General features: G+C 47.0%; 1 protein-coding gene across 2 annotated transcripts; it reads right to left on the bottom strand.

Annotated features, from left to right (window-relative positions):
• Nucleotides 1–218: 218 nt before the first annotated feature.
• On the bottom strand, nt 219–16743 carry crls1 (cardiolipin synthase 1). 2 transcript variants are annotated; one of them, XM_080538900.1, is made up of 7 exons: nt 16056–16743; nt 13355–13498; nt 12947–13076; nt 12387–12472; nt 11192–11260; nt 10627–10718; nt 219–689 (listed from the first exon to the last, which is right to left on the bottom strand). In XM_080538900.1, exons 1-7 carry the CDS (start codon nt 16551–16553, stop codon nt 599–601), a joined length of 1110 nt encoding a protein of 369 aa, XP_080395026.1. In that variant the 5' UTR covers nt 16554–16743; the 3' UTR covers nt 219–598. The 2 variants fall into 2 exon arrangements, with proteins under 2 accessions (XP_080395026.1, XP_080395027.1); XM_080538901.1 differs by having other exon boundaries at nt 13355–13492.
• Nucleotides 16744–18295: the final 1552 nt, after the last annotated feature.

Here is an 18295-nt window from a genome sequence, read left to right as displayed (position 1 = left end):
CAGGTTAAAGAGACAGACAGACAGGTTAAAGAGGCAGACAGACAGGTTAAAGAGACAGACAGACAGACAGGTTAAAGAGGCAGACAGACAGGTTAAAGAGACAGACAGACAGACAGGTTAAAGAGGCAGACAGACAGGTTAAAGAGACAGACAGACAGACAGGTTAAAGAGGCAGACAGACAGACAGGTTAAAGAGGCAGACAGACAGGACATGATGGTCAACTTCATGTTTATTGGTTCTCAGGTACAAAACTGTTCGGTTACCATGGCAATCCTGAGATCAAACAGAAAACATCAGAGTGGCTGATGTCTGATCTGTACAACACACACACACACACACACACACACACACACACACACACACACCATAACCAGGGTTCATGTTGGAGTCTTTACACACACAGCAGTGAGTGTGTGTGTGTGTGTGTGTGTGTGTGTGTTTGAGTCCTCCGACAGTCCAGCAGGTGCAGCAAAGCTAGTGTTTCCATGGTTACTAGGTCTTCGTCGGTTGCCACGGTGACCAGGTCTTCGTCAGTTGCCACGGTTACCAGGTCTTCGTCGGTTGCCACGGTTACCAGGTCTTCGTCGGTTGCCACGGTTACTTGGGGCTGTTGAGGACCTGCACCGTCTTCATGCCGTAGTGGTAGTAGCTGTAGCCCGACGCTGCCGTGGTAACGGCTGTGATGTACCTACACACACACACACACACACACACACACACACACACACACACACACACACACACACACTCAGCATGGTATGGTGGTTCACTTGGACCCTGACAGTGTTGTGATCTAGACTCTGACAGTGTTGTGATCTAGACCCTGACAGTGTTGTGTTCTAGACCCTGACAGTGTTGTGTTCTAGACCCTGACAGTGTTGTGATCTAGACTCTGACAGTGTTGTGTTCTAGACCCTGACAGTGTTGTGATCTAGACCCTGACAGTGTTGTGTTCTAGACCCTGACAGTGTTGTGTTCTAGACCCTGACAGTGTTGTGTTCTAGACTCTGACAGTGTTGTGATCTAGACCCTGACAGTGTTGTGATCTAGACCCTGACAGTGTTGTGTTCTAGACCCTGACAGTGTTGTGTTCTAGACCCTGACAGTGTTGTGTTCTAGACCCTGACAGTGTTGTGATCTAGACTCTGACAGTGTTGTGTTCTAGACCCTGACAGTGTTGTGTTCTAGACTCTGACAGTGTTGTGTTCTAGACCCTGACAGTGTTGTGTTGTGTTCTAGACCCTGACAGTGTTGTGTTGTGTTCTAGACCCTGACAGTGTTGTGTTCTAGACTCTGACAGTGTTGTGTTCTAGACTCTGACAGTGTTGTGTTCTAGACCCTGACAGTGTTGTGTTCTAGACCCTGACAGTGTTGTGTTCTAGACCCTGACAGTGTTGTGTTCTAGACTCTGACAGTGTTGTGATCTAGACTCTGACAGTGTTGTGTTCTAGACCCTGACAGTGTTGTGTTCTAGACTCTGACAGTGTTGTGTTCTAGACCCTGACAGTGTTGTGTTCTAGACTCTGACAGTGTTGTGTTCTAGACCCTGACAGTGTTGTGTTCTAGACCCTGACAGTGTTGTGTTCTAGACTCTGACAGTGTTGTGTTCTAGACCCTGACAGTGTTGTGATCTAGACCCTGACAGTGTTGTGTTCTAGACTCTGACAGTGTTGTGATCTAGACCCTGACAGTGTTGTGATCTAGACCCTGACAGTGTTGTGTTCTAGACCCTGACAGTGTTGTGTTCTAGACCCTGACAGTGTTGTGTTCTAGACCCTGACAGTGTTGTGATCTAGACTCTGACAGTGTTGTGTTCTAGACCCTGACAGTGTTGTGTTCTAGACCCTGACAGTGTTGTGTTCTAGACTCTGACAGTGTTGTGTTCTAGACTCTGACAGTGTTGTGTTCTAGACTCTGACAGTGTTGTGTTCTAGACTCTGACAGCGTTGTGATCTAGACTCTGACAGTGTTGTGATCTAGACTCTGACAGTGTTGTGATCTAGACTCTGACAGTGTTGTGTTCTAGACTCTGACAGTGTTGTGATCTAGACTCTGACAGTGTTGTGATCTAGACTCTGACAGTGTTGTGTTCTAGACCCTGACAGTGTTGTGATCTAGACTCTGACAGTGTTGTGATCTAGACTCTGACAGTGTTGTGATCTAGACTCTGACAGTGTTGTGATCTAGACCCTGACAGTGTTGTGTTCTAGACTCTGACAGTGTTGTGATCTAGACCCTGACAGTGTTGTGATCTAGACCCTGACAGTGTTGTGTTCTAGACTCTGACAGTGTTGTGATCTAGACCCTGACAGTGTTGTGTTCTAGACCCTGACAGTGTTGTGTTCTAGACTCTGACAGTGTTGTGATCTAGACTCTGACAGTGTTGTGTTCTAGACCCTGACAGTGTTGTGTTCTAGACCCTGACAGTGTTGTGTTCTAGACCCTGACAGTGTTGTGTTCTAGACTCTGACAGTGTTGTGTTCTAGACCCTGACAGTGTTGTGTTCTAGACTCTGACAGTGTTGTGTTCTAGACCCTGACAGTGTTGTGTTCTAGACCCTGACAGTGTTGTGTTCTAGACTCTGACAGTGTTGTGTTCTAGACCCTGACAGTGTTGTGATCTAGACTCTGACAGTGTTGTGTTCTAGACCCTGACAGTGTTGTGTTCTAGACTCTGACAGTGTTGTGATCTAGACCCTGACAGTGTTGTGATCTAGACCCTGACAGTGTTGTGTTCTAGACCCTGACAGTGTTGTGTTCTAGACCCTGACAGTGTTGTGTTCTAGACCCTGACAGTGTTGTGATCTAGACTCTGACAGTGTTGTGTTCTAGACCCTGACAGTGTTGTGTTCTAGACCCTGACAGTGTTGTGTTCTAGACTCTGACAGTGTTGTGTTCTAGACTCTGACAGTGTTGTGTTCTAGACTCTGACAGTGTTGTGTTCTAGACTCTGACAGCGTTGTGATCTAGACTCTGACAGTGTTGTGATCTAGACTCTGACAGTGTTGTGATCTAGACTCTGACAGTGTTGTGTTCTAGACTCTGACAGTGTTGTGATCTAGACTCTGACAGTGTTGTGATCTAGACTCTGACAGTGTTGTGTTCTAGACCCTGACAGTGTTGTGATCTAGACTCTGACAGTGTTGTGATCTAGACTCTGACAGTGTTGTGATCTAGACTCTGACAGTGTTGTGATCTAGACCCTGACAGTGTTGTGTTCTAGACTCTGACAGTGTTGTGATCTAGACCCTGACAGTGTTGTGATCTAGACCCTGACAGTGTTGTGTTCTAGACTCTGACAGTGTTGTGATCTAGACCCTGACAGTGTTGTGTTCTAGACCCTGACAGTGTTGTGTTCTAGACCCTGACAGTGTTGTGTTCTAGACCCTGACAGTGTTGTGTTCTAGACCCTGACAGTGTTGTGTTCTAGACTCTGACAGTGTTGTGTTCTAGACCCTGACAGTGTTGTGTTCTAGACTCTGACAGTGTTGTGATCTAGACCCTGACAGTGTTGTGATCTAGACCCTGACAGTGTTGTGTTCTAGACTCTGACAGTGTTGTGTTCTAGACCCTGACAGTGTTGTGTTCTAGACTCTGACAGTGTTGTGATCTAGACTCTGACAGTGTTGTGATCTAGACTCTGACAGTGTTGTGATCTAGACTCTGACAGTGTTGTGTTCTAGACCCTGACAGTGTTGTGATCTAGACCCTGACAGTGTTGTGATCTAGACTCTGACAGTGTTGTGATCTAGACTCTGACAGTGTTGTGTTCTAGACTCTGACAGTGTTGTGATAGTGTTGTTCCGATACCATTTTTTGATCCCGATACCGATACCGATACCTGACCGTGCAGTACTTGCCGATACCGAGTACCGATCCGATACCACGGCGTTTGAAAAAACGAAACAAAAAAACATGTTTTTTGAGCCGCATACTCACCTCGATGTAAAATTATTGCTAACACTTAGTCTGGCATCGGGTGTTTGGTATCGTGAAAAGTATCAACAAAAATCTATTAACCAACTCAATCAAGGTACCATTTGGTTCTGTAACTAATCATAACAGCAGGGCCGGCCTGTGGGACTGGGGAGTGAAGGCGGTGTCGCCCATCAAAAGAAGAATGTGGCCAGGTACTAATATATGTGAAGGCACACGATTTGTCAAAGTGCAGTTCAATGAATTTGTGAAATCACTTCCATATTCGACTAGGTTTGACACGGAGACTGGCCCGGACTTCTTCCGAGTTATTCCATCCGGGTAGTTTTGAAGCCTGACAAGCAAAGAATGCTGCTAGGGTTTAAACCTTCTAGTCGGAGACTCCTAGCAAAGTTTCTAGCTAAACGCAAGTAGACTTAAAAGTTCTAGACACTGGTTTTTATAACTTTGACAGTCCGGTGTGTGCTTCATGAAACGGGGTTGGTTTTTTAGCTACCATGCATTGGCCAACAGAATTAGTTACCCTGGTGAAAAGTGGGCAAACGTGGCACCATTGTTGAAATCAAAAGTCAAGAACGATAGCTAGTTATTAGTTACGCGTATAACATTACATAGCTCTTCATCCCCAGCAGTGCCTGTCGCTTTGCATGTTCTGTTCATTGAACAGTAGCAGCAACTCAACCACACACTGTCTGTATGAGTAACGCCGGTAAAACAAAACGTACCTTTCTCTGCCACATAATCCTTAGGGGCCATGCTTGCCGATCACAGGTGATGATATACTTGTTAACGGGACTTGTAAAATCCTATTTACTTTGCTCAACTTTAAAAATTGAATGTTTCTCGTGTCTTCACACCGTCACCGTCACCGGAGACAATTCATTCACCGAGTTGCGGGACGCTGTGGGTGCGTTCGTAAATTCGCTCTGGAAATCTGATCACCACTCAAGGAATGCCTCTTGTCCAATCAAATTGCTTGGTCCCTTTATGACGTTGATACCACTGTGCGCTCCAGCGTTCTAAGAGCGAATTACGAATGCAGCCTGTGCAAAACGCGCATCACAAGTTTGGTATCGGGTGTTATTTGTTAGTACTCGCCGATACCGATACCAGCATTTTTGTGCGTATCGGTGGCCATGCCGATACTAGTATCGGTATCGGAACAACACTAATCTAGACCCTGACAGTGTTGTGATCTAGACTCTGACAGTGTTGTGATCTAGACCCTGACAGTGTTGTGTTCTAGACCCTGACAGTGTTGTGATCTAGACTCTGACAGTGTTGTGATCTAGACCCTGACAGTGTTGTGATCTAGACCCTGACAGTGTTGTGTTCTAGACTCTGACAGTGTTGTGATCTAGACTCTGACAGTGTTGTGTTCTAGACCCTGACAGTGTTGTGATCTAGACCCTGACAGTGTTGTGATCTAGACTCTGACAGTGTTGTGATCTAGACCTTGACAGTGTTGTGATCTAGACCCTGACAGTGTTGTGATCTAGACTCTGACAGTGTTGTGTTCTAGACCCTGACAGTGTTGTGATCTAGACTCTGACAGTGTTGTGTTCTAGACTCTGACAGTGTTGTGATCTAGACTCTGACAGTGTTGTGATCTAGACTCTGACAGTGTTGTGATCTAGACTCTGACAGTGTTGTGATCTAGACTCTGACAGTGTTGTGATCTAGACTCTGACAGTGTTGTGTTCTAGACTCTGACAGTGTTGTGTTCTAGACTCTGACAGTGTTGTGTTCTAGACTCTGACAGTGTTGTGATCTAGACCCTGACAGTGTTGTGATCTAGACCCTGACAGTGTTGTGATCTAGACTCTGACAGTGTTGTGTTCTAGACCCTGACAGTGTTGTGATCTAGACTCTGACAGTGTTGTGTTCTAGACTCTGACAGTGTTGTGATCTAGACTCTGACAGTGTTGTGATCTAGACTCTGACAGTGTTGTGTTCTAGACCCTGACAGTGTTGTGTTCTAGACCCTGACAGTGTTGTGATCTAGACTCTGACAGTGTTGTGTTCTAGACCCTGACAGTGTTGTGATCTAGACTCTGACAGTGTTGTGTTCTAGACCCTGACAGTGTTGTGTTCTAGACCCTGACAGTGTTGTGATCTAGACTCTGACAGTGTTGTGTTCTAGACTCTGACAGTGTTGTGATCTAGACCCTGACAGTGTTGTGATCTAGACTCTGACAGTGTTGTGTTCTAGACTCTGACAGTGTTGTGTTCTAGACTCTGACAGTGTTGTGTTCTAGACTCTGACAGTGTTGTGTTCTAGACTCTGACAGTGTTGTGATCTAGACCCTGACAGTGTTGTGTTCTAGACCCTGACAGTGTTGTGATCTAGACTCTGACAGTGTTGTGTTCTAGACCCTGACAGTGTTGTGATCTAGACTCTGACAGTGTTGTGATCTAGACTCTGACAGTGTTGTGATCTAGACTCTGACAGTGTTGTGTTCTAGACCCTGACAGTGTTGTGATCTAGACTCTGACAGTGTTGTGATCTAGACTCTGACAGTGTTGTGTTCTAGACCCTGACAGTGTTGTGATCTAGACTCTGACAGTGTTGTGATCTAGACTCTGACAGTGTTGTGATCTAGACTCTGACAGTGTTGTGATCTAGACTCTGACAGTGTTGTGTTCTAGACCCTGACAGTGTTGTGATCTAGACTCTGACAGTGTTGTGATCTAGACTCTGACAGTGTTGTGTTCTAGACCCTGACAGTGTTGTGATCTAGACTCTGACAGTGTTGTGTTCTAGACCCTGACAGTATTGTGTTCTAGACCCTGACAGTGTTGTGTTCTAGACTCTGACAGTGTTGTGTTCTAGACCCTGACAGTGTTGTGTTCTAGACTCTGACAGTGTTGTGATCTAGACTCTGACAGTGTTGTGTTCTAGACCCTGACAGTGTTGTGATCTAGACTCTGACAGTGTTGTGTTCTAGACCCTGACAGTGTTGTGATCTAGACCCTGACAGTGTTGTGATCTAGACTCTGACAGCGTTGTGATCTAGACTCTGACAGTGTTGTGATCTAGACTCTGACAGCGTTGTGTTCTAGACCCTGACAGTGTTGTGTTCTAGACTCTGACAGTGTTGTGTTCTAGACCCTGACAGTGTTGTGTTCTAGACTCTGACAGTGTTGTGTTCTAGACCCTGACAGTGTTGTGATCTAGACCCTGACAGTGTTGTGTTCTAGACTCTGACAGTGTTGTGATCTAGACCCTGACAGTGTTGTGATCTAGACCCTGACAGTGTTGTGATCTAGACCCTGACAGTGTTGTGATCTAGACCCTGACAGTGTTGTGATCTAGACCCTGACAGTGTTGTGATCTAGACTCTGACAGTGTTGTGTTCTAGACCCTGACAGTGTTGTGATCTAGACCCTGACAGTGTTGTGTTCTAGACTCTGACAGTGTTGTGATCTAGACCCTGACAGTGTTGTGATCTAGACCCTGACAGTGTTGTGATCTAGACTCTGACAGTGTTGTGATCTAGACCCTGACAGTGTTGTGTTCTAGACCCTGACAGTGTTGTGATCTAGACCCTGACAGTGTTGTGATCTAGACCCTGACAGTGTTGTGTTCTAGACTCTGACAGTGTTGTGTTCTAGACCCTGACAGTGTTGTGTTCTAGACCCTGACAGTGTTGTGTTCTAGACCCTGACAGTGTTGTGATCTAGACTCTGACAGTGTTGTGTTCTAGACTCTGACAGTGTTGTGATCTAGACCCTGACAGTGTTGTGATCTAGACCCTGACAGTGTTGTGTTCTAGACTCTGACAGTGTTGTGATCTAGACCCTGACAGTGTTGTGATCTAGACCCTGACAGTGTTGTGTTCTAGACTCTGACAGTGTTGTGATCTAGACCCTGACAGTGTTGTGATCTAGACCCTGACAGTGTTGTGTTCTAGACCCTGACAGTGTTGTGATCTAGACCCTGACAGTGTTGTGATCTAGACCCTGACAGTGTTGTGTTCTAGACTCTGACAGTGTTGTGTTCTAGACCCTGACAGTGTTGTGTTCTAGACCCTGACAGTGTTGTGTTCTAGACCCTGACAGTGTTGTGTTCTAGACCCTGACAGTGTTGTGATCTAGACCCTGACAGTGTTGTGATCTAGACCCTGACAGTGTTGTGTTCTAGACTCTGACAGTGTTGTGTTCTAGACCCTGACAGTGTTGTGTTCTAGACCCTGACAGTGTTGTGTTCTAGACCCTGACAGTGTTGTGATCTAGACTCTGACAGTGTTGTGTTCTAGACTCTGACAGTGTTGTGATCTAGACCCTGACAGTGTTGTGATCTAGACCCTGACAGTGTTGTGTTCTAGACTCTGACAGTGTTGTGATCTAGACCCTGACAGTGTTGTGATCTAGACCCTGACAGTGTTGTGTTCTAGACTCTGACAGTGTTGTGATCTAGACCCTGACAGTGTTGTGATCTAGACCCTGACAGTGTTGTGTTCTAGACCCTGACAGTGTTGTGATCTAGACCCTGACAGTGTTGTGATCTAGACCCTGACAGTGTTGTGTTCTAGACTCTGACAGTGTTGTGTTCTAGACCCTGACAGTGTTGTGTTCTAGACCCTGACAGTGTTGTGTTCTAGACCCTGACAGTGTTGTGATCTAGACTCTGACAGTGTTGTGTTCTAGACTCTGACAGTGTTGTGATCTAGACCCTGACAGTGTTGTGATCTAGACCCTGACAGTGTTGTGATCTAGACCCTGACAGTGTTGTGTTCTAGACTCTGACAGTGTTGTGTTCTAGACCCTGACAGTGTTGTGTTCTAGACCCTGACAGTGTTGTGTTCTAGACCCTGACAGTGTTGTGATCTAGACCCTGACAGTGTTGTGTTCTAGACTCTGACAGTGTTGTGTTCTAGACCCTGACAGTGTTGTGTTCTAGACCCTGACAGTGTTGTGATCTAGACTCTGACAGTGTTGTGATCTAGACTCTGACAGTGTTGTGATCTAGACCCTGACAGTGTTGTGATCTAGACCCTGACAGTGTTGTGATCTAGACTCTGACAGTGTTGTGTTCTAGACCCTGACAGTGTTGTGTTCTAGACCCTGACAGTGTTGTGATCTAGACCCTGACAGTGTTGTGATCTAGACCCTGACAGTGTTGTGTTCTAGACTCTGACAGTGTTGTGTTCTAGACTCTGACAGTGTTGTGTTCTAGACCCTGACAGTGTTGTGTTCTAGACCCTGACAGTGTTGTGATCTAGACTCTGACAGTGTTGTGTTGTGATCTAGACCCTGACAGTGTTGTGATCTAGACTCTGACAGTGTTGTGATCTAGACCCTGACAGTGTTGTGATCTAGACCCTGACAGTGTTGTGATCTAGACTCTGACAGTGTTGTGATCTAGACCCTGACAGTGTTGTGTTCTAGACTCTGACAGTGTTGTGTTCTAGACCCTGACAGTGTTGTGTTCTAGACCCTGACAGTGTTGTGTTCTAGACCCTGACAGTGTTGTGATCTAGACCCTGACAGTGTTGTGTTCTAGACTCTGACAGTGTTGTGTTCTAGACCCTGACAGTGTTGTGTTCTAGACCCTGACAGTGTTGTGATCTAGACTCTGACAGTGTTGTGATCTAGACTCTGACAGTGTTGTGATCTAGACCCTGACAGTGTTGTGATCTAGACTCTGACAGTGTTGTGTTCTAGACCCTGACAGTGTTGTGTTGTGTTCTAGACCCTGACAGTGTTGTGATCTAGACTCTGACAGTGTTGTGTTCTAGACCCTGACAGTGTTGTGTTCTAGACCCTGACAGTGTTGTGATCTAGACCCTGACAGTGTTGTGATCTAGACCCTGACAGTGTTGTGTTCTAGACTCTGACAGTGTTGTGTTCTAGACTCTGACAGTGTTGTGTTCTAGACCCTGACAGTGTTGTGTTCTAGACCCTGACAGTGTTGTGATCTAGACTCTGACAGTGTTGTGTTGTGTTCTAGACCCTGACAGTGTTGTGATCTAGACTCTGACAGTGTTGTGTTCTAGACTCTGACAGTGTTGTGTTGTGTTCTAGACCCTGACAGTGTTGTGATCTAGACTCTGACAGTGTTGTGTTCTAGACTCTGACAGTGTTGTGTTCTAGACTCTGACAGTGTTGTGTTCTAGACCCTGACAGTATTGTGATCTAGACCCTGACAGTGTTGTGTTGTGTTCTAGACCCTGACAGTGTTGTGTTCTAGACCCTGACAGTGTTGTGTTCTAGACCCTGACAGTGTTGTGTTCTAGACTCTGACAGTGTTGTGTTCCAGACCCTGACAGTGTTGTGATCTAGACTCTGACAGTGTTGTGATCTAGACCCTGACAGTGTTGTGATCTAGACCCTGACAGTGTTGTGATCTAGACCCTGACAGTGTTGTGATCTAGACCCTGACAGTGTTGTGTTCTAGACCCTGACAGTGTTGTGATCTAGACCCTGACAGTGTTGTGTTCTAGACTCTGACAGTATTGTGTTCTAGACCCTGACAGTGTTGTGATCTAGGGTTAGGGTCAGTGTTAGGGTCAGGGGTCAGAGTTACAGCAGTGTTATGGTTAGGGTTAGGTACAGGGGCAGGGTTAGGGTCAGGGTTACAGCAGGGTTAGGTACAGGGGTCAGGGTCAGGGGTCAGAGTTACAGCAGTGTCAGGGGTCAGGGTTACAGCAGGGTTAGGTACAGGGGTCAGGGTTACAGCAGGGTTACCATAGCGACTGCAGCAGCAGGCTGTCTGTGTAGTGGAACACCGGTGAGGCCAACGATGCTGCTACCAGGAGGAGCTGGACAGCCGTGTTCACCTGCACACACACACACATTTTAAATGCTTTATTTATGTCCACATACAAAGTACAATTCTAAAGGACATAAATACTAACAGTGCATTTTGACATCCTGGAAACAATTTGTTACAGTAATGCTGAGCCAACAACCAGTTCTGCCACACACAGGATGTTATTCGCACCAGACCAGTGGGTTGATCAATACTATAAGACAGACAGTATCCCGCTCATGGGTACAAGAAGCACCGCCTTCTCCATATTGAGCGGCTACCAATAACAGCAGATACTGAGCAGTACTCTGCTAACTGTTTGGCCCTTCTCTTAGGTAGACCAGCCATTTGAAGGCCTCTGACAACAAGCTTATGAACACGGCCCAGGCTGCCAAATATAAAAACTAAAAGACACACACACGAAAGGAAGGATGCTTTGTGCTTAAAGAACCAGACTTACTATGCTTTTACCTGTGTGTGTGTGTGTGTGTGTGTGTGTACCTTGCTGATCAGCGTGGGCCGTAGCTGGGCCGTGGTGTAGCAGGGGTTAAAGAACCGGCTCAGCGTCACCTGGAGAGAGATCACCATGACAACCATCACCTACCATGTACGATCACCATGACAACCATCATGACAACCATCACCTACCATGTACGATAATAATAACCTTTATTTGTATAGCGCTTTTCCTGCAAACGTTGCAGCTCAAAGGGCTCCAATCATTATATAATCATCATTTAATTATTTAGTCATTTAAAGGCAATATTAAAAAGATGGGTTTTTAGTCTTGACTTGAACACATGTGCTGAGGTTGCATCCCTAATGTAAACTGGCAGTGAGACACAATCTGGAGCATAAAATGAGAATGCAGCCTCACCAGATCTCTTCTTTTGTACATGTGGTACACAGAGAAAACCAGCGTCAGAAGACCTGAGAGCTCTATTGGGCTGATATGCTAGCAGAAGACCTGAGAGCTCTATTGGGGCTGATATGCTAGCAGAAGACCTGAGAGCTCTACTGGGCTGGTATGCTAGCAGAAGACCTGAGAGCTCTACTGGGCTGATATGCTAGCAGAAGACCTGAGAGCTCTATTGGGGCTGATATGCTAGCAGAAGACCTGAGAGTTCTATTGGGCTGATATGCTAGCAGAAGACCTGAGAGCTCTATTGGGGCTGATATGCTAGCAGAAGACCTGAGAGCTCTATTGGGCTGATATGCTAGCAGAAGACCTGAGAGCTCTATTGGGCTGATATGCTAGCAGAAGACCTGAGAGCTCTATTGGGCTGATATGCTAGCAGAAGACCTGAGAGCTCTACTGGGCTGATATGCTAGCAGAAGACCTGAGAGCTCTATTGGGGCTGATATGCTAGCAGAAGACCTGAGAGCTCTATTGGGCTGATATGCTAGCTAAAGATCGGAACATATTCTGGTGCTGTGCCAGTGAGAGCTTTATAAACAAGCAGAAGGATCTTATATGAGTTATCTGAGCTCTTCTTCTTGTTTTGGTTAAAACTCTCGCTGCTGCATTTTCTTTATTGCAGCTGGCCAACAGGGTTTAACAGGGTTAACCCAACAGCTTTCTGAGAGAAGACCAGGAGACTGTGAGAGCATTACAACTTCTGCATTAATGATCAACATGACAACCTTCGTGTGTGTGTGTGTGTGTGTGTGTGTGTGTGTGTGTGTGTGTACTCACAGGCGGGGGGACAGTCTTGTATCTGACGTAGAACACGGCAGCGATCAGCAGCACGTCTCTGGAGATCACCAGCGCTGTGAGAGGGGCTGCACACACACACCTGTTACCACGGCAACCACCCCTCACACACACACCCTGCTACCACGGCAACCACCCCTCACACACACACACACACACCTGTTACCACTGCAACCACCCCTCACTCACACACCTGTTACCATAGCAAATAACCCTCATACATCATGTTACCATAGCAACTAACCCTCATCCATTATGACACATTACACATTAAAACTGTGCAAACATCATCAACAACACACACACACACACACAACCACACACACACACACACACACACACACACCACACACACACACACCACACACACACACACACACACACACACACCACACCACACACACCACACACACACCACACACACCACACACACCACACACACCACACCACACACACCACACACACCACACACACCACACACACACACACACACCACACACACACACACACACACACACACACACACACACACACACACACACCTGGGATGATCTGGGCGTAGGTGAGGCTGACGTAGAGCACGCTGATCAGGATCTTATCAGCCAGAGGGTCCAGAGCGCTGCCCAGCGCTGACTTCTGATTGGGCCACGTACGAGCTATATACCCATCCAGCTGTAGAGAGGTTATATACACATTATATACCTTATATAAACCTATACATACCTTATATATACCCTATACATACCTTATATACACATGATATACCTTATAAACCTTACATATACCTATGTGTGTGTGTGTGTGTGTGTGTGTGTGTGTGTGTGTGTGTGTGTGTGTGTGTGTGTGTGTGTGTGTGTGTGTACCAGGTCGGTGGCTCCGGCCAGGCAGAACAGGGCCAGGCTGAGGGTGTGTGTGTGTGTGTGTGTGTGTGTGTGTGTGTGTGTGTGTACCAGGTCGGTGGCTCCGGCCAGGCAGAACAGGGCCAGGCTGAGGGTGTACTGCTGCTCTGAGATCAGCTGGGCGAGGACCGGCGCCAGCAGCACGCGACACACACACAGGAAGTTAGGCACGGTCCACGGGTTCTCATACTGCAACTCACACACACACACACACACACACACACACACACACACACACACACACACACACACACACATTTTAGATGCTTTATTTATGTCCACATACAATAGTACAATTCTAAAGGACATAAATACTAACAGTGCATTTTGATATCATAGAAACAATCTGTTACAGTAATGCTGAGCCAACAACCAGTTCTGCCACACACAGGATGTTATTCGCACCAGATGATACCAGTGGGTTGACAGATACAGTATCAACACTGTACAACAGACAGTCTCCAGCTCATGGGTACAAGAAGCACCGCCTTCTCCATATTGAGCGGCTACCAATAACAGCAGATACTGAGCAGTACTCTGCTAACTGTTTGGCCCTTCTCTTAGGTAGACCAGCCATATGAAGGCCTCTGACAACAGACTTATGAACATGGCCCAGGCTGCCAACACACACACACACACACACACACGCACACACACACACACACACACACACACACACACACACACACACACACACACACACACACACACACACACACACACACACACACACACCTTTAACCTTAACCCAACCTTTAACCCTAACCCAACCTTTAACCCTAACCTAACCTTTAACCCTAACCCAACCTTTAACCCTAACCCAACCTTTAACCCTAACCCAACCTTTAACCTTAACCCAACCTTTAACCCTAACCCAACCTTTAACCCTAACCCAACCTTTAACCCTAACCTAACCTTTAACCCTAACCCAACCTTTAACCCTAACCCAACCTTTAACCCTAACCCAACCTTTAACCCTAACCCAACCTTTAACCCTAACCCAACCTTTAACCCTAACCTAACCTTTAACCCTAACCCAACCTTTAACCCTAACCTAACCTAACCTTTAACCCCAACCTTAACCCAACCTTTAACCCTAACCTAACCTAACCTTTAGTTTCTTTCCTAGGTTCATAATGCACTAGTGAGGAAACAATACTAGACATGCACTCTAACATGCACCACACGCACGCACACACCTACACACACCTACACACACACCTACACACACACACACCTACACACACACACACCTACACACCTACACACACACACACACACACACACACACCTACACACACATGGCGCTTTTCCATCAGCGGCCCGGTTCGGGTCGGCACGCTTCGGGTCGGGTCGCTTCGGCCCGCTTTTGAACAGTTCTGGTTTTCCACTATACACAACAGACCAGGAACTAGTAGGAGGAGTATGAGATAGTAGGCGGAGTTACGCGTCATAACAGCGCGCCATGGTGGTGACGTATATTTTCACGAGACACAACACAGCCACAACAACAGCGACATGGAGGAACTTGAAGCTATCGTATACTTTTTCCTCGGCATGTGGTATATTATTAACCGTGGTTTTTTTGGAGAGAAAGAGAAAGAGAGAGAGGAAGCTATGTACACATAATAAAGTCATGTTTTTTTAACCCTTAAAACCACTGCCTTCACTTGTCTGCTTTATGAACTGTAGTATCATTGTGTGCTGTGTTATTCACGGACAAACACGGTGCCCTTTGCGGGTTAATAACTTCGGTTTACCGTGGGTTAGGATAACAATTTAAACGTGTCCGGATAGGGGAGAGGACAGGGAATCTGAAACCATTTGAATGGTGTCGATACGACACTGTTATCACGGTTGACACCGATGGTGAAGTTAGCAAAGGAGTATTGTGTTTGTAACACCTCCGGTGTTATTCACGGGCAAAGACGGTAAACGGAGGCACCCTTTGCGGGTTAATAACTTCGGTTTACCGTGGGTTAGGATAACAATTCAAACCAGTGTCCGGATAGGAGAGAGGACAGGGAATCTGAAACCATTTGAATGGTGTCGATACGACACTGCTATCACGGTCTATGACACAGCGCGGAGCGAATTCCCTGGTAGAAATTGTCTCTCCACCTCCACAGCCGGTGTCATTCACGGGCAAAGACGGTGCATAATAGCGATTTTTGTGTTATGCTTGTTGTAAATAAAAGTTCTATGATGCATTGAAATGACATTAAACTAAGATAATACGATGGTCAGCATAATTTTTCGAATCTTTATTAATAAGCTATTACAGAAACTGTAGTGACATTTTCCAAGAGCGAATGTGGTATTTAAAGATGGCGGTTAGCGAAGAAATGTATGAACATGGGATGACGATTTCCATTGACCAATCAACGGTGTGCAGCGTCACACGTCACACGCAGCCTGGCAAAAAGGTTCCGGGTCTAAATTTAGACCCTGGTATCGAAGGGGAGCTAAAGAAGCGACCCGACCCGGGCCGACAAATGGAAAAGCGCCAAAGAAGCAGGCCAGCCCGGGCTGGCACGATAGTGGAAAAGGGGCTTTACACACACACCTACACACCCCTACACACACACACACACACACACACACCTACACACACACACACACCTACACACACCTACACACACACACCTACACACACCTACACACACACACACACACCTACACACACACACACACACACCTACACACACACACACACACACACACACACACACACACACACACACACACCTACCAGCTGTTTGAACTTGAACAGTCCGGGGGGTGCAGCGCTGCCCGGGTCTGCAGGAGGCTCGCGGGGCTTCCCGCTGCAGAGACCGCGCGCTGGAGACCACCGGACACCGAGGAGGGCTGGAGACCACCGGACACCGAGGAGGGCTGGAGACCACCGGACACCGAGGAGCCCCGCGAGGCTGCAGCTGACGGGCGGTGTGTCGCTGCTGGAGCCCCGGGCCACCGGAGGGCTGAGGAGGGTCAGTCTGGAGGCAGCATGACAACACTGCGGCCTCGCGCTGCCCCTGGCCGGTGGTCTGGTCCCGAGCCTCTCTGACCCCCTGGTGCTAACCCTAACCCCGCTGGCCGGTCTGGTCCCGAGCCTCTCTAACCCCCTGGTCCCCCCGCCGAGCCTCTCTAACCCCCTCTCTAACCCCCTGGTGCACACGCTCACACACCCCCTGTCTGACCCCCTGGTCCCCCCGCGGAGCAGCGCCGTCCTCTGACACACCAACAACATCGATGCAAACACAACCTACCGCCCAGCCTCATCCACCCGGGCTGCCGCAAACTATCTATTATATCATATATATATATGACATATATATCTACTTATCCACCCTAATCCCTCTACCCCCGGGCTGCCCGGGTCACGTCGCTCTGCTGTTAGGTTACACACACGGACTAAGGCTGGTGTTTAGGGTCCGTGGGCTCCATGCTGCCGTATTACGATGTCGACTGTTTTACGACTCTGTCGTGACGCCGTGGAGCTGTAACCGTCTGACCCTGACAGAGGATTAGACCAGAGTTTACAGTTTTAATAACACCGCTGATAGTTGGACAGGGTTACAGGACCAGGAAGTATTTCTCTGTACAGAGTTGACAATTATGTCACGCATGCGCCTGAAGGAAATGCTCCAACTGAAGAAGTCCCGATCTGGTGGTCATACTGCGTGCGGCCAGTAGAGGGCAGCACGACCACACACACACACACACACACACACACACACACACACACACACACACACACATTTCCATACACACACACCTTACACTTATGGCGCTTTTCCACTACAGGGCCAGCCCGGGTCAGCACGGCTCGCTTCGGCACGCTTTTGAACAGTTCTGGGTACGAGACGTTTTCCACGAGACAGGAACGACCCGGGACTGTAGGAGGAGTTACGTGTCATAAGATTCCCCCCGCTATACAGATCAGCGGGGGGAAATGCGATAAAAATTATGTCAAAATGCAGCACTATCGTGCACAGATCAGCCTTACAACATGGTACGTTAAGTGCCTGTTACTTGCCGCTTTCAGTTCTAGTAGACTAGTTTAGATCTCGCAACCAGGGGAATGCTGACATGTGTTAAAGCCCCGATTCTATTTGTATTTCTCCTGGCACGTTGAGCACTGTGCTTTTTTTGTTGGTGAACTACCGTAATAAGCCTAAAAAAGTTCAACTGTTCAAAAAGTGCAACTTCTCTGCTTTCAGAAACTGTTTGAATTTTTTAGATTGGGCATATAGTTCATGAATTACGGTAGTTTGAAGGTAAAATCCTTTCTTTCTCCGGTTTCAGAGCAAGACGCGAATCTATCGGCATTAGTCAAATACATGCTCACATCCAGTCATCCGCTCACTGCTCTCCATCAAAAAGGGCACATCCATCAATAATATTACATAATAACAACTGCTCTGATTAGATTGCTTAGATTGTTTAATACGTCAACGGGGGAAAAGCGAGATGAACTCGCGAGTATCATGCTTCCTCCATTGAACGGAAAGTCCTATCTATTCCATTCAAAGTGTTTTAGCCTCCCCCCTTTCCACTGGTAATAAGGAATTTGCAAGAATAGATCGATATAAATAGATCAACATAATGCAGCACTATCATGCACAGATCAGCCTTAAAACATGTAACGTTAGATATATAACGGAGCGACGTATTTCTACGGAAAGGCTGACTGACGCGGGGCTCATTCAATCTCCGCGATGGTTATAGATACGAGTGCTCCGGTGTCTTGCTGGTAGTCAAATATATTTATGTATATTTACAGCATATGGATGTTACGTGCCTGTTACCTGCCGCTTTCAGTTCTAGTAGTTTAGATCTCGCAACCAGGGAAACAACGCCGACATGTGTTCTAAAGGGGGTCATCCCTATGTTCCCCGGGTCCTATGTTCCCCGGGTCCTATGTTCCCCGATTTCTTAGCAAAAATAAATAAAAGGGTTCTATGTTCCCCGCTTCCGAAAAAGGGTTCT

Source organism: Nansenia antarctica (assembly GCF_963989245.1).
Source record: "Nansenia antarctica genome assembly, chromosome: 9".
Lineage (NCBI taxonomy): Eukaryota > Metazoa > Chordata > Actinopteri > Argentiniformes > Microstomatidae > Nansenia > Nansenia antarctica.
This window is presented reverse-complemented; position numbering and strand designations above follow the sequence as displayed.

Bases quoted from the DNA above. Each gene is read 5' to 3' on its own strand.
- crls1 (XM_080538900.1), bottom strand. From the start codon at position 16,553: ATGTTGTTGGTGTGTCAGAGGACGGCGCTGCTCCGCGGGGGGACCAGG. The intron at 11,261-12,386 runs GTGAGTACACAC...ATCTCTCTCCAG, and splicing joins ACAAGACTGTCCCCCCGCCT to GTGACGCTGAGCCGGTTCTT. The intron at 10,719-11,191 runs GTACACACACAC...GTGTGTGTGCAG, and splicing joins GGCCCACGCTGATCAGCAAG to GTGAACACGGCTGTCCAGCT.